Below are 16,580 nucleotides of genomic sequence, written 5' to 3' on the forward strand. Positions count from 1 at the left end.
TAGGAAATATAGGATTTTTTTGTGTAACAGATGTTATGCTCTCCATTGTTTATAATGCAATAAGGTATGCTATAGTACAACAGCAATGCTATATTCTTATGAATTGTATTGTCTTACATTATTTTAGAAGAATAATTATTAAAAAATAAACCTGTTCATAAAGGTTCAGTGCTATCCTTCCACAAGATACTGCATGATGACTAAACCTACCCTATCTACCTGAAAGTAATAAGAGCTAATGTATGATCTGACAATACTTTTATTAAAAAATATAATTATAGAATCATTAAAGGTGCTCACCAAGAAAGACCGCATTATGACCATATATCAGCTTGGCTGTGATTCAAACGCCTTTTGTCCAATCAGAATCGGGAAAAAAAAATTGTTTAGCACATTTAAAACTAGTTTAAAGTTAGTGGGGTTCTTTCAAAAAACATATTCGGCATACTTTATTGTCCTCAATTGCTCCTAAATGGCTTCGTTTGGAGGCGTTTTCACGCGCATGTTTTGCTCATCATATGAACCGGAGGAAAATTGGAAAATTGGAAAGACATAATGGACAGTGGGGCTAATGAGCCGGATATTGAAAAATGTCAGCACAGACTGTGCCAAAGACATAAGCAATGTGAGGAGGGGGGGTCTTTTACCAAAGGCATAAAGAAAGTTTTTGTATTTTGATTTGCATTTGTAGTTTATGGGATAATCTAGAGATGTCTCTAAAAGATACATCATGTAAAACTAAATTACTGTCATCTACTATACCAAAGTCTGCAGTGAAACAGCATGTATCACCTGTTTGCAGCACACAACCACCTACATCCTGAATAAAGGATTGTTTCTGAATGGACGCCCGTGATGTGATCACGTGCAAGTGCGTGTGACTATAGCAAAGGAAAAAAGAGGGAAGAAAACATGTGCGCCCACCTGTGTTCTGTGCCAGATCACGGAGGCTCGCGAGTGGCCTAATTTGTTCCGGCAGGGTCCTTTGTCATAGTGAATCAGGAGGAAGTCGTCCTGTTGAAAACACAGTATTTTGAAAGAGCATTCATTATCGCTGTGTGTGTTCAGAACAGCTGAGTGAAGGACACTGTTGCATTTACGGCCTTCAATGAGGGGGCGAACGTGTCGCCTCAATGACGGACACATGACCACTGAAAACACAAATAAAGTGGCATACTGCAAGACTGGTAAAGAAACCGTACGCCAATGAAAAAAAATCAACCTGTATTTTTTGTGAACTGTCCATTTTAGTTCGACATTTAAATCACCATCCACGTTTGTTTTGTAAACAAAAACAACTGATCAGAGATTTTGTCTAACATCTCCATTGTGTTTCCAGTAAAAAATACAAGATTGGATCAAAATAAGGGGGAATAAATGATGATCCTGTAAAGCTGAGATATTTTGCACTCCGGCGGCTGTCAAACTTACGTCCAGAGACTCCAGGCAATACCAGCAGAATGCATGCTTGCAGTTTTTACACATCATCTGGGCACAGCCCTCATCTCTCTCTATGTACACTTTACATTTGGGACAACGTTTGATGGGGGTGTCGTCATCATCGGCCTTAAAGAAAGAACTGCAAGAAAAAAGAAAAAGTAAAGGAATTAAAAGTAACTAAATGAAATACTAACAGTACGTATAAACAAGAAACAGCAATGTATATCTTAATAAGCACCAATAAAAAGAAATTGTTTAATTTTTGCAAAAAGATGATTTTGAAAGAGGAACTGATGGAGAAGCTGTTGTCTCTTTTTCACCAAGACAAGCTCATCTCTTTTTATGTACTAAAGAGTTGTGGCCAGCGTCAGTGTTAGCTGGTAATGGAGAGGCTGACCCACAGGGACCGTGCTGACAGGTACAAGCCCATTCATTTCCAGGACAATTCCTGCTTTATTGATCTAAGAGAAGTGACACTGTGCAGCTGTGCTTTCATAGCACAGTTAAATGACTGCACCTCTTTCTTAGTACTGCAGGGGCTGAATCTGACTAACACTGCTGTACTGACCATGCAGAAAAGTCATTTTATTATAAACAACAACCGAGAACGTTGGTTGTATTGATTTTGTAGTTATTTATTTTGACATTAAGTTATTAGTAGTTCAAATTTGGTCGGTTAAGAGAATGCTCAATGGGAAATAATAGGGGCAGGACTTTTTTAAAGCATTTTATCCATTGATATCTGATTTGATTGAGAAAAGTAGAATATGTCATTATTAATGTTAATATGTATTATATTTATATATTTGTAATATTTATCATATATTCACCCAAATGTAATGTCCAAACCTTTATAATTTTCTATCTTCTGCAGAACACAAAAGAAGATATTTTTAAGAACGTTGGTCACCATACAACATTGAGACTTACCTCAAAAAAATCTTCTTTTGCGTTCCACAGAAGAAAGAGCCATATACAGGGTTTAAACAACATCAAGATAAATTAATAATGAGAGAAGTTTAATTTTGTGTGAACTTTAACCCCACCCACAAGCTTTTAATGTAGATACCTCAGTAGTTACATTACACTATAATAAAAGATTATAAAACAACATTAACATTTTCTTTAAAAGACATCCCTGCTTGAGTAAAAATTTAAGATTACTGAATACATTAGGTTTTGCAAATGAAAGTCATATTTTTCAGAGTAAGGACAAGTAGAAACAGCTTCTTGAGGTTAAAACTGGCTGATGCAATTTGATGTGATGCTGTGTTCAGACTGTTAATCTGCCTCTTTAAATACACTTTTTTTAAATACAATACATTTTTTTAAATAAATTTTAAATACAATATTTGTTTGATATTCAAACGGCTGACACAAAGCAATATCAAACATGAAATGATTCAAAGATCTTGGATGTCTGCAGTATGTAATTCACTCCAGTTCCAGCTTAATGCTCATTCCTGCCTGCCCCAAGATCAAGGATCAGACACTCTCCTCACTGATGCTATTCTATCTGAATGAAGTCTGGTGTGACATGAATGTCAACCAACACCTGTGCGTGAATCTAAAGCTCAGTGAGCCAAAGCAAAGCGCTCTTCAACGTCTAAAAGCAGACATCCATTCCCAGGCTGAATGATGCGGGAACTCATCAGTTTGGAAAAACATGGAGACAGATCAAGGTATTTCATTTCAAATCACACGTCGATTCATCAACATCAAGCATCATTTGTCAGTGCGCTTCAGCGTGACTGCTGAAATCACGTGCCGACTGCGGGGAGAATGTGTGTGTGTAAACGCACATCAAAGAGATTGATCGAAACTGAGGCGTTTCCTCAACTGATGCAGCAGTGTCACCAACACAAAGGTGATAGGTTTGATCCGATAGAACAAGCAAAATAAAGAAAAACTAAAAATGTATAAATGCTTCTGCCAGATGTTTAAATGTAAAAGTAATTAACACATACCTGCTCTCTCCAGGTAGAAAGGAGGTCATGGGAACGTTCTCCTGGCAGTCTTGGTCCTGGTGCCAGGTGGCCTTGCAGGCGGAACAAAACTCGTGTGTGCAGACGCTGCACCGCACCAACTGCGGAAGTGGAGTGTCAGACTCTTTCAGCTGGCACACTGCCTGGCACGTGGAAGACGGGCACCAGGTCCGGCGCGGATCCAGCAACACCTCTGTTGGAAAGAGAGGGAGAAGATAACGGTTTCTGTGAGTGTATATTTTAGGCTTCTTAGAGCTAATTTGGGTTGACAGGTCACCATGGTTACAACATCGGAGACGGCCTCATCTGCCCCAGCGGGATACGAGTTACTATCAAGTGCTTGTCATATTTTTGCATATATTTATTAGTTAAATAAGTGATTATTAAAGTAATAAGCCATGAGGCGTTGTGCATTTGCTGTGTGAAGAATACTCCTTGTTTAAACAGGCACGGAAAAGATTAAGATTCATTTTTTATTTATTTAGCATTTCTAGATGTACCGTGGCAATTTTAGTCTAGTGTCTGTTGATTTTCAATAAAATCAAACCTCAGGAGTGACATACTGTAAAGTCTTCCAACAACAATGTGAAAGACTGACAGAATGACAAGACACATAAAAACTGTGCCATCAGATAAATCACATTACAAAATACTTTTTGAACTCTTCCTAAATTACAAAAAATTCTGTTGTATTGCTTAAAAGTTATTACGAACTTGTTTTCTTTGCGGTATTTGAGGTCTGAAAAAATAAAGAGCATCTTTTATCTTATTTTAACCCATTTCCCAAGTTTCCATTTTCTGCTAATAAGTGGATATAGAAACAATATTTTTATTAGAAATATTGTAAGTAGTTCAAAAAATGAAACCAAAATGATCATTTAACATAAACACATATATACCTATAAATAGTAAAAAAACATGATTTCAAATTTCATTATTATGACAATCACAACTAATAAGCTCTCCCTATTTTTCATAAAAATTTACTCAGTAAAACCTGGCTCAGACTACAGGATTCTCGGACAGATTTTACCCCGATTTCCCCTCCCGAATCTTTGAAAAAATCGGGCCTAGAAACGCGATCGGGCCCGAGAATCGGCCCAGATTATCACGTAAAGCCTGGCTCAGACTACAGGAGTTTTAAAATCCTAACAGATTTTAAATCTGGTTGCAGCTCACACATAAGGAGAATCTTATCAGATTCTCTTACGTAAAATCCTAAACCTGGCTCAGACTACAGGAGTTTTAAAATCCTGACAGATTTGAAATTCACGTTGCAGCTCACACATAAGGAGAATCTTATCAGATTCTCTTATGTAAAATCTTAAACCTGGCTCAGACTACAGGAGTTTTAAAATCCTGACAGATTTGAAATTCACGTTGCAGCTCACACATAAGGAGAATCTTATCAGATTCTCTTATGTAAAATCTTAAACCTGGCTCAGACTACAGGAGTTTTAAAATCCTGACAGATTTGAAATTCACGTTGCAGCTCACACATAAGCAGAATCTTATCAGATTCTCTTATGTAAAATCGTAAACCTGGCATTACATCTACATTTGAATCTCTTTTTCAAGCACTACAAAAATAGGTTTGCCCTTTGTAAACTTGCATTTATGAATGTGAAATGTCCAGAGAAGAAACCTTGGGGGTAAAGTTGTGTTTATGAATAAGACTAAATGTAGCAAGTTCAAAAATAAAAATTAATTGATTGGATTTTTTTATTTCATAATTGCACATCAAAAGACATTTTAAGACACCCAAATACAGGATAATATTAAGATTATCATACCAACGGACGCCTCTTACGTCTTCTCACCGGGAAACAGAAGTAAACAAAGCGACATCGCAGTTAATTTCACAGTTAATTCTGAAACGTAATAGCTGATATAGTGTCTAGTGACGATTCAGTGTATCATTCAGTCATTATTTTATTTAAAATTAAAAGAAGGAAAAAACGAGAAATCATGTTGATTCGCCCAGTGGTCTATAAGTTAAATAATAATAATAATTTTAATAATGATAATATAAAAAAAAATAGTTGGTAATTAAGCACAAATTTGTAAGTAGCCTACTAATACAAAAAGAAAAGTATAATGAAATGATTTGAAAATTGGCCTATTAGAAAAGAACTGTAGTTCTGACAATAGTAGCACAAGAACAATAAAAAATGTTGTCCCCTTCTGAGATTTCCGATGTAGACCTTGTGTTTTATTAAAATTATCATTTATATTAAAAAAAAGAAAAAGATGCACTGGATATACTTGGGGCGAGCCTGGTGCTCTCCAATGTGCGATATGTTAGTCTGGTTGTTTAATAAGAAAAAAAATGGTGTGTTTTATTCTATAACAGTTTTAATAACAGTATGTATTTTTGGCTGGTATTTTTTTAAATGGGCGGGTTTTAAGCTGTAGTTGGGCTGGAAATCTTTAGTCCAATCTGGCAACACTGCAAACATGTTTGATATGATCGGGGCGGCTAAGATTTTTCTCGGAGCAGATCGGGAGTTCTAAGACTCGATCTGTGAACGCCTCACATTACGTGATAATCTGGGACGATTCTCGGGCCCGATCGCGTTTCTAGGCCCGATTTTTTCAAAGATTCTCCGGAGGGGAAATCGGGGTAAAATCTGGCCGAGAATCCTATAGTCTGAGCCAGGCTTTTAATCAAAGTCACTGAGTGCAGCTGTGACACGTCAGAGGGGACCTGGCCCTCCTGACTGAGACTTGTTTCTCTCAAGGTTTTTTTCTCCATTTATTTATCATTGGAGTTTGGGTTCCTCACCACAGGACCGTGTTGGCCTTCTCACCGGGAGACTGCTTTTAATAGATGGATCTTGCTTGTTCTATAAACACCATGCGCTTTGTTTATACCTTTTCTGTGTTTTTCTGATTTTGCAATTTTCTCCTGTAAAGGTAATTTGGAACAGTGCACATTGTGAAAAGGGCAATATAAATAAAATTGAATGAAATTGTGTCTTATTTGTTTCCTTGGCTGTATATTTTGCTCTGTCTGCCTAAGGAGTGAGAAAAGCAATGTAACGCTGGCTGTGTGGCAGAAGGAAGCCTTTCATAATATCTTGAAACTTTTAGTAGTCTTGTTGAGTCAGGATGGTCCGTTCTTTTATCTGCCCCCGCATGCACTCCCTCGCAAACCAAACACACACTCTTCATCTGATGCAGAAGGCCACACGTGAATCCACATGAACTCTTGGCTCTGCTTCTGAGAGCCTGGATATTTTAAAGTCACAACTCCGCCCCAGTTAAGAGAAACATTGATCTCTTTATTTAAGTCTAAAGGAAGCGGTCCTTAAAAAAAACACATTTATTAACCCTCATTCAAAACCTATACAGTATCTGTAAGAATACATTTTTAAAAATGTTTCAGTGGTTTTGTGTCCATACAATGGATATCAATGGGGAAGAATGTTGTTTGGTTACCAATGTTCTTTAAAATATCTTCTGTGTCCTGCAGAAGAAAGAAGTGGGGAGTAAATGACAAACTGTCATTGTTGGGTGAATTATCCCTTTAACTGTGTAATTGATGATATATGCATGATATATATATGATATATACATGACATAGATACGCTATAAAGACTGGTGGTTAGCACATGTGCACCAAAATATTATTAAGCTGTGGTGCTCATGCGCTCAACAGCTCGTGACATTTCCTGGTCAGGTTTCTCAACCTGTATCCGCACTATTCTAACAATAACTAAAAGGCCCCCAAAATAAAAAAAACAGTTACCATAATGAGGTGACAACTCTGGGTGACATTGATGTGTTGGCAGATGGCAGGCTGTTTCTGTCTAAGATACATCCAGCAAAGGTAAAAGCATGAGGTCAGCTGGACGTGCATGTGTAAATTGTGAGTCCACTCCCTTTCCTGCATCCTCACACGAATGTCCGCTCTGGCCTATTTGTCTACTCTGAGTCACCCTCAGCCATCTTGGACAGCAGAGCATGGAGCTCTCCATACACAAACATGCACACGTGCCTGATCAGGTGCACTGGGATACTGATCGTCCCCCTCTCATAGACAGACAGGTTGTTTCCACTCACCTTTCTCAAACTGCAGCTTCCTGTACCTCTGCATTATCTCTGCGGCCACCATGCATTCAATCTAAAAGATGGACAGATATAAAGAACAAAAGCAATTATGCACAGTGTGGTCTGATGGATATAAAAGCACTTTTTGAATAGCAGCTATTGCATTTTAAATAAAAGTTTTTTCTGGGAAAACCCAAACCAGAGATCTGACATTTCTATTGGATTACAAATTCAATCACTGTTGTGAGAATATGGCAAGATTATATTGTATTGATAATTGTGACGAGCAAGGCGGGACGAGAGCCGCTTGTCCTTTTATGCTTCCAATCTCCATCGTGAGAGATACGGAGCCGGTGCAACACGCAGCTGACAATCATTATCACTCGCGTCACCGGCCCCGGTTCATTCCATCATGGCTCTCATCCCGCCTTGCTCGTCACAATGATAGATACAGGGAGGAGTTGGACAAAATAATGTGAACATTGAGCATATAGCAACAATTTCACAGTAGTCTACACAACTGATATGACACCCTGCATATATGTATATACACACACACCACATATATATATATACAGACGGGGAAAAGATTAAGAGACCATTTCAAATTTGCATTTAATCTGGATATCAGAGGTGTATTGTGGCCATTCCAGTCAAGCGTCTGTTGAATTTCAGCAAATTCAAATCTCAGAAGTGATCTCACAAAGTCATCCAAAAGCAATGTGAAAGACTGACAGCATGACACATACAAAACTGTGATAAAATATTTTTGAACTTTTCCTAAATACATGTAGATACTGTTGTGAATATGAACTTTTCTTTTGTAGTATTTGAGTCAAAAAAAAATACAGAGCATCTTTTGAGTTATTTTAACCTATATCATTTTCTGCAAATAAATGAAATTTGGTAGAAATATTGTTAGTAGTTAACAATGAAACAAAAATAAAAAATTTACCTCAACACATACCCATAAATAGTTAATTCAGTAAAACTAAAAATAATTTTGAAATGGTCTCTCAATTTTTTCCGTGGCTAAATATATACAGTATATACATGTTTTTACAGAACATACACATTACAGTCTATAAGACCAACCAAAGCAAGACATCAGTTGCTCTTATGCTCTGGGTCTGACTCCTCTGATATAACAGCTTGAATAGTGAATGAACCATCCGTCTTCAGAATGAGCTCGCAGCCCCTCGGAGGACCCTGCACTCGAACTGAACCCGAGGGGACAGTATAAGACATCGGAACACACAGTCTAGATGTCGAATCCTCTCTGGATGATATACTGATGCTGCTTCTTAGAATATAATTTGAAATACATTTTTATTCACTAGCTGTGACTATGGCAGGTTTTTTAACCCTTGTTTTGGTGTTGGGTTTTTTCAATATTTACTAAAACAATGATGTGATTGTTTTTCCCTCAAAGATATTTGTAATTTATTATGTTATGATCACATCTTGAAAATGTGATTTAACAGAGGTAAATTGTAAGTATTACAGTACTACAGTATATACTACAGTATATTCAAAATAATGTTTTAACGTTTCGTTTAGAAGTATTTGACATAACTATTGTTATTATTAAACCTGTAACATTTCTTTGCTGGTAGACATACAGTATGCCAACTCATACACCCCATGCAATTCCGACACTATCTCACAGGAATGTTAAGAGGTGGCTAAGTACGATTCGCTTTTGCACCGAAGACGTTAGATTGGGTCACGCTAAGTTAGGGGAGGGAGGTGCTTTAGTGCTGCTTTTTTATAATAATCACAAATTCATACAAATTAAAATAGTTACGAATTTCCATGAGATAAGGTTGGCAATCTCCTGCCCCCTTTTGAGAAACCCTGTTTTAGAATTTATAGTCGGTGACAAATAAAATATTTCAAGTTTTGTTCTTAAAGTCCTGGACAGGGAATAGGTTTTCTAGTTAAAGTCTAATCCTTAAAATAAGTTAAATTCCCTGTATTCATAGATGTTAACAGTACCTCATTTTCCTGTAAATGTCCACGTTTTGGACAGGCTGAGTCTGGACAACCGATAGCAGTTTCAAAGCCCTCTTTGATGAGAAGTTCCACATACTGCTTCAGGCACTAAAAAAAAAACACAACAAAAGAGTTAATAAAAAACATAGTGTGAATTACTTGTGTTACACTGTTTGCTGTGTCAAGGAGAGTGTGTAGTGTAAGCAGAGGAACATCACTTGCAATGAACTGTTAACATTCTCAAAATAATTACACTGTGTAATGTCTCTATTTAATGAAGAAGCAGTCACTTTTCCAAGACTAATTATACTGTTCCTTCAATGCAACAGTATGCAAGCTGTTCTAATAGGCTATGACAAAACGTCTTGGTTACGTATGTAACCTCAGTTCCCTGATGGAGGGAACGAGACGTTGTGTCGAGAACGACAGATGGGGTTCGCCCTTGAGAACCAATCAACTCTGACTACTATAGAAAAGGCCAATGAAATTTGGCGAATGCAATTTGCATGCCGGGCTCCGCCCCCGGAAATCCGGTATAAAAGGAGGCCGGCGTGCAGCATTCACTTACCTTTGTTCTGAAGAGCCTGAGACCTCTCAAACTGCAGCAGAATACGATACGTGTTCGTGGCATAAGGGACACAACGTCTCGTTCCCTCCATCAGGGAACTGAGGTTACATACGTAACCAAGACGTTCCCTTTCTGTCGGTCTCTCGACGTTGTGTCGAGAACGACAGATGGGGTTGCCTATGGAAAACGCCACAACGCTGTATCGCGTCACAATCTCTAGCGAAGCGACGGTAACAAGCCTGGGCGTGTCATCTCGAAGCTTTCGTGAGACTGTAACCTTCCAGTGTGGTGGTCGGGGGGTTCCAGAGCTTTCTTGGAGAAAGATGGGTACAGCCCTGACCGGTAACTTTCACGGACGGGGCCTTAGCTCTCTATAGGCGAGAGGCCGTCCAGATCAGTTTACACCGGGTAAGCGCGACTCTTAATCAGAGAAGCGCTACAGAGGCCACCTCCTACCCGTGGGGAGGAATATGGTGGATATAGGTATGGTCTCGTCCTTGGAGGAGAACGCATGGAACGTGCGGACTGAGTAGTTAACCGCGAGGTGGAGGCCCACCTGGGGAAGCTCATGGGTTACCAGGAGTGGGAACCATTCTCATGAGGATACATCAGACGGAACAGCCCACGGAGGGGGTGTTACAGACGTCCGGTAGCACTAGGTCCGGTTAGAGCTATCTGTGATAGCTCACATGGTATCCCGGCCTAAGGGGGAAGGCTGCTCTGCCCAGCCAGCCCCCAGGGGGTGCTTGTTTGGTGATGGATGGAATGCCTATTCTTAACCAGTGTCTGGGTAAGAAGGGAGGCTGGTGAGGTACCAGTTTCTTAGCGATGTGTTCGGGTAAGAAGAAAAGGTAAATAGCACACTGACCCAACCTGTTAGAGGGTGGAAAGGTGCTTTCGCAGGCATACGCCCCCCCGGATGCCAGTCCTACATGTCGCCACGCAGGACGTGGGCTGACACCGGGTTTACGCGAAGGTTGTTAACCCTTGCGAAGGTGTTTGGGCATAGCCCAACCCGCAGCTCTACAGATGTCTGCTAGAGAGGCGCTTCTGCCAGTGTCCAGGAGGTGGCTAAACTCCGTGTGGAGTGAGCCCTCACTGCCAATGGGCATGGGAGATTTCTGAGATCGGGATGCCGTCGTAACGGCGTCCACGACCCAGTGCGCCAGCCTCTGTTTGGAGACAGCCTTCCCCTTCTGCTGTCCTCCAACAGACACGGAGCTGGTCAGAGCTTCAGAGCTCTGCGTGCGGTCCAGTACGTACTGGACACAACACTAATCGGGTTGGGTCTTCCTCCCCCATGGGGAGCGCCTGCAAGTTCACCACTTGGCCCCGGAGGGAGTAATGGGAACTTCTTGGGCACGCATCCGGGCCTGGGTCTCAAGATAACGTGAGAGTTTCCAGGGCCGAGTTTAAGGCAATCCAGGGACACGGAGGATGCTCGGTGGTCCCCTACCCTCTTGAAGGAAGTGAGCGCCGTCAGGAGGGCCGTCTTACTCTATGAGGAAGATCGGAACCTCCGAGGGGCTCTTTGGGGGGCCCTGAGGCTCCCCAGGACCACTTAGGGTCCCAAGAGGGTATGGAGCGGAGATGAGGCGGATTCCGCCCTCTCGCTGCTTAGGAACCTGGTGACCAGGTCGTGTTGCCCTAGAAACTTTCCACCGACTGAGTCGTGATGAGTGGCAATAGCGACTACATACACTTTCAGTGTGGAAGGGAGATGTTAGTCTCCAGTCTCGTGAGGAGGGGAACACAATCCTGATCAAGCACCTCAGTGGGTCTTTCTCGTTGAGAAAGACACCAGGACGAGAAGAGGCACCGTCTAGAGGCGTGTAACCGCCTAGTAGATGGGGCCCTAGCCTGGGTGATGGTCTCAGCCGTATAGGGGGAGTAGCCATCTTAGGATCTTCTCGTCCCGTCTAGAGACCAGACATGGGTGTTCCAGAGGTCTGATCTGGGATGCCAGAACGTGTCCTTCCCCTGAGAGAGCAGGTCCTCTGTCAGGGGAATGGTTCAGGGGGAGTCGCTGTCCAGAGCATCGGCTCTGAGGCCAAGTGCGGTTAGACCGGTGTGGTGTAACCAATAACACTTGGTGCTCCTGCTCCCTGACCTTGCACAGAGTCTGTACAAGAAGGCTCCTGGGGGGGGGAAGGTGTGCTTCCGCCCATCCCGCGGCCAGCTGTGCGCAAGGATATCCGTGCCGAGGGCAGGGACTATCAAGCGGGCAAATGGTGGTGTTACGGGAGGTGAACAGGTTTTACCTGGGCCTACCCGAACAGCCTCCAAATGAGCTGGACTGCACGGGGGTGGAGTCGCCACTCTCCACGAGGCATAAACTGGCGAGAAAGCACGTCGGCTGTCTAGATCAGTTTGCCCGGGGTGTGTGGCCTGCAGGGAACGAGTAACCTGTTGACTCCACCGGAGGAGGCGTCGAGCAAGTTGTGTTTAGCTGCTGTGTGCGAACGCCACCCTGACGATCTGTATTCGCTACAGCTATAGTGCTGTCCTCGGAACAGCACGTGCATGTCTCGCACGAGAGGCCGTAGCCTGCTCAGTGCAAGTAGCATAGCCCACAACTCTTGGCAATTGATATGCCAGCGCAGGCGGGGGTTCGTCCAACACCCCACCTGCGTGCCCGTTGCACACTACACCGCACCCCTGCAGGGAGACTTCAGTCGTCACCACGACCTGCCTCATAACCTGCTCAAAGGGACCTGAGTCCGTCGAAAAAGTCATAAAGACTAGGGGTTATGGTGCGTCGGCAGCAGGGCGGCATCACCATGCGCCTGCTGCCGGTGTGCCACGCTCTCCTCGGAACTCGACTCTGAAACCAGTGTTGGAGCGGTGTCATGTGCATCAACTCGAGGGGTATTAACCCGCGAGGACGCCATGTGTCCCAGGAGCCTCTGAATTGTTTCAGGGGGACCGCTGTCTGCCTAAAATGTTCATTTCAGACAGTTCAACACTGGTTGGGCACAACTGCGGACAGGTGTGCTGACATGGTGACAGAGCTGAGTTCCATACCGAGAAAGAGGATGCTCTGCACTGGGGAGAGCTTGCCCCTCTCTTGGTTGACCTGGAGTCCCAATCGACCTAGGTGCCGGAGCACCAGGTCCCTTTGTGTACATAACAGATCTCGCGAGTGTGCCAAGATAGGCCAGTCGCTGAGATAGTTTAGTACCCGCTCGCCTTCCTCCTCTCAGGGAGAAAGGGCGGTCAGGGACAGACCGAAAGGGAGGACTCTGTACTGATATGCCCGCCTCTCGCACGCGAACCGTGGGAACGGCCGGTGTCGAGGAGGATCGAGACATGAAAGTAAGCGTCCTTCAGGTCGATTGCCACGAACCAATCCTGACACCTCATAGATGTCAGGACGCGCCTCTGTGTGAGCACCCTGAATGGCAGCTTGTGAAGGTGCTCTGTTCAGGGTACGCAGCCTTTGGGGGCAACCCGCCGTCTTTCTTGGGAACGATGAAGTGCGGGTGGTGACCCACTGAACATCTTGGTTTTGAGGGACGAACTCGATGCCTGTTTTGCCAGAAGGGTGGTGACCTCTACCCGAAGTACGGAGGCGTCCCTGCCTCTGACAGAGGGAGAGATGATGCCCCGAAACTTGGGTGAGTCTCTGGCGAACTGGATGGAGTAACCAAGACGGACCGCCCTCATTAGCCAGCGAGACAGTGTGGGCAGCTCTCGAGCTCCCAGGGACTGTGACAGGGTGACCAAGGGGACGGTCTGCTTCATCATTCCCACGGGGGGTGGTTCGTCGGCTGGCGGAGCTAACCATGTCACGGGGAGTCCCCGGAGGGAAGGTTTTTGCTCCGCCTGCTTACCTGCCTGGCGGGACAACGGCACGCACTGTCGGTTTGAGAGTGGTGACAGCTGTCATATGTGTACGACCTCACGCCTCGCCAGGATGTGAGGTCGGTTCGCCGAGCACAGTCCAGTGGAGTGTGCGATCGGCTGCAAGTAAACCCGGGGAGAACAGAAAACTCAGTGAGTAAGTGGGCGCCAAGCCCTAACAAGGGCCCGGCTTTGGTGACGAGGCAGGAGTCGTCCCGTACCGACCGATCAGAGCCGTGGCTGTGAAGGTTCGGGCCCGATGTTGTTCTCCCTGGGGTCTTCCCGTCAGTGTCCCTTCTCGCGAGGAGGTTGCTGACGGGGTGGAGGTTTCCCCCTCGACCTCTGCTTCCGGGGTGCCGCCTGTGGGGGCACAGGAACCGGAGCCGATGTCGAAAGGGTCCTGGGTTGCAGGGAAGCAGACGTCACGTGAGATCTCGGAGGCCTGTAGGCGGCCGAGTCGCGGCGTGAAAAAAATGTGGTTAATTGCCACGGTCTGCTTCGCCGTCAAAAAACTGCTGAGCGCAGTCCTCGACGGTGTTACCAACAACCCACCCTGCGAGATGAGTGCATCAAGAAAGCGGACTTCCTTGCTGTCACTCTTCTGCACAAGGTATAGCCGGGGGTGTCTCTCCTGGACCACTACCGTGGACATCGTCCGACCCAGGGCCCGTGCCGCCGCCTTAGTCGCCCGTAGAGCGCTGTCAGCGGTGGCACGGAGATCCTGCATTATACCCGGGTCGGCCTTACCCTCGTGGAGCCCTCTCAACGCCCTGGCCTGGCGGACCTGCAGGATGGCCAAGGCATAGAGAGAGGAGGCAGCCTGGCCCGCAACATCGCAAGCTTTCGACACCAGTGATGCCGAAGTCTTACGTGCTTTGGACGGTAGGAGTGGTCGATCCCCCCCCAGGTGGTAGCCGTCCGCGGCACAGGTGCACCGCAGGCGGACGTTCCACCCGGGGGATCTCGACGCAGTCCTTGGCTGCCTCACCATCGAGGGAAGTAAGGGAGCCGGAGCTGGTTTCACTGGAACGGTCCGTGAGTGGAGCGTTCCAAGTTTTACACAGCTCCTCATGCACCTCCGGGAAAAACATGGCACCCGGGGTGGGCGCGGTTTGCACCGCGCACCGACCTCGGGAACCACGTATCCCCGGGTTAGCACGGATGACATCACTTCTGCTTCCTCCTGAACTCGACCGCTGGGGGTGGAGTTTGGATTCGGCAGAGTCGGATGCCAGTCTCCCTCCGATGCTGCGAGCGACATCTCATCTACGTCACACATCGTTTCCGAGTGTGTGCGTGAGGATCCGGACGGTATGCCACCGCCGGTTGGGGAACGTTCAGAAGAGCGAATCGGGGTGCGATCGGCCCGTGAGCACTTGGCTGGCGGGTTTACGTTCGCAGAGTTCCCCGTATCACTAACGCTGCTAACGTGGGTGGTCATCGGGGCCGTAGCCACAGATGTCACAGCCCGGGTAGCAGACGAAATGGTGGCTGGTTCCCGTAGGAAGACAGCCACCCGTGACCGCAACTTCTGAATGACAATCTGCCCGCAGTGCAGGCAGATGTGTCAACGAACGCTGCTTCAGTGTGCTGGACGCCCAGACACCTAATGCAGCGATCGTGTCCATCCCCCTCCTCGATGAGGGTGCCGCACCCAAGAGAACAGCGGGACATGCCGCGCTGGAGATTGCTCAGTTAGTCCTGAAAAGGACTTTTAGAAAAAATCTCTAACACCTCCGGAACCGCCGAGACGCCCAGGGGAAGGTCGCTGCAGGAAGGGACGATCCGCTGTAACACGTCGTAGCACCAGCGTGTAGTTGTAGAGGATTGAATCCTGAGTTGTACTCATGAGCGATGGCTCTGAAGAACAAAAGGTAAGTGAATGCTGCACGCCGGCCTCCTTTTATACCGGATTTCCGGGGGCGGAGCCCGGCATGCAAATTGCATTCGCCAAATTTCATTGGCCTTTTCTATAGTAGTCAGAGTTGATTGGTTCTCAAGGGCGAACCCCATCTGTCGTTCTCGACACAACGTCGAGAGACCGACAGAAAGGGAACTCTTATTTCAGTATTTCTTTTATGCTTCAGCTGAAAAAATCAATTTTACTTTTTCACTCACATAGTGCTTTCAAACAAAGCAAAACAACAAATGAGCTTGAGCTTTTAGGAATGTTTGGCAAGGAAAGGAATTGTTTCCATAAACACAAAGACAGTTTTGTCTCTAGTGAGCTCGGACACATCCAAGACAAGGCTTCTCAGAGTTACATAAGATGTTCTCTACCCTACTCTAGATACAGCTTCCTTTCCCCCAAATGCTGCTAGCAACCTTGAGTTAAAAATAAAAATGGTTTCAGAACAGAGCAAAAGTGAAGCAAAGAAAAACAACAAACTTCATAGGTCCGAAGAATCTCACAATGTTTTTAAATGGACCATGAATCACACTGCTGGCATACAAACAATTGAGTCGGCCTGATGAGGTTCTCGATATAGCTGTGAACTCTTATATTGTGAAACACTTTTCAAAATGTCTGTTGCTTATGTAAGAATCTCACAGATATATTTTAAGACTTCCTGTACGAAAAATGGATGAAGATTGTCAAGGATGAAATAATACACAGAAAAAAGCACAATGACAAAAAAACAGCTCCTAAAACTAAGCACAGACATTATTACAGTTTAAATCATGGTGTGGCTCAA

General features: G+C 44.7%; 1 protein-coding gene across 3 annotated transcripts in view; it reads right to left on the reverse strand.

The window, feature by feature from the left end:
* rnf144aa (ring finger protein 144aa) overlaps positions 1-16,580 on the reverse strand; it is a 37,500-nt gene that overhangs the window by 7,013 nt on the left and 13,907 nt on the right. For all 3 annotated transcript variants that reach the window (XM_056767535.1, XM_056767533.1, XM_056767534.1), the window contains 5 exons: positions 9,477-9,581; positions 7,491-7,551; positions 3,408-3,618; positions 1,432-1,579; positions 925-1,014 (listed from right to left, as the gene is read on the reverse strand). In XM_056767535.1, coding sequence (XP_056623513.1) covers positions 925-1,014; positions 1,432-1,579; positions 3,408-3,618; positions 7,491-7,551; positions 9,477-9,581 — 615 coding nt within the window. The remainder of the gene's footprint in view (positions 1-924; positions 1,015-1,431; positions 1,580-3,407; positions 3,619-7,490; positions 7,552-9,476; positions 9,582-16,580) is intronic.

Source organism: Triplophysa dalaica, chromosome 15 (genome assembly GCF_015846415.1).
Source record: "Triplophysa dalaica isolate WHDGS20190420 chromosome 15, ASM1584641v1, whole genome shotgun sequence".
Lineage (NCBI taxonomy): Eukaryota > Metazoa > Chordata > Actinopteri > Cypriniformes > Nemacheilidae > Triplophysa > Triplophysa dalaica.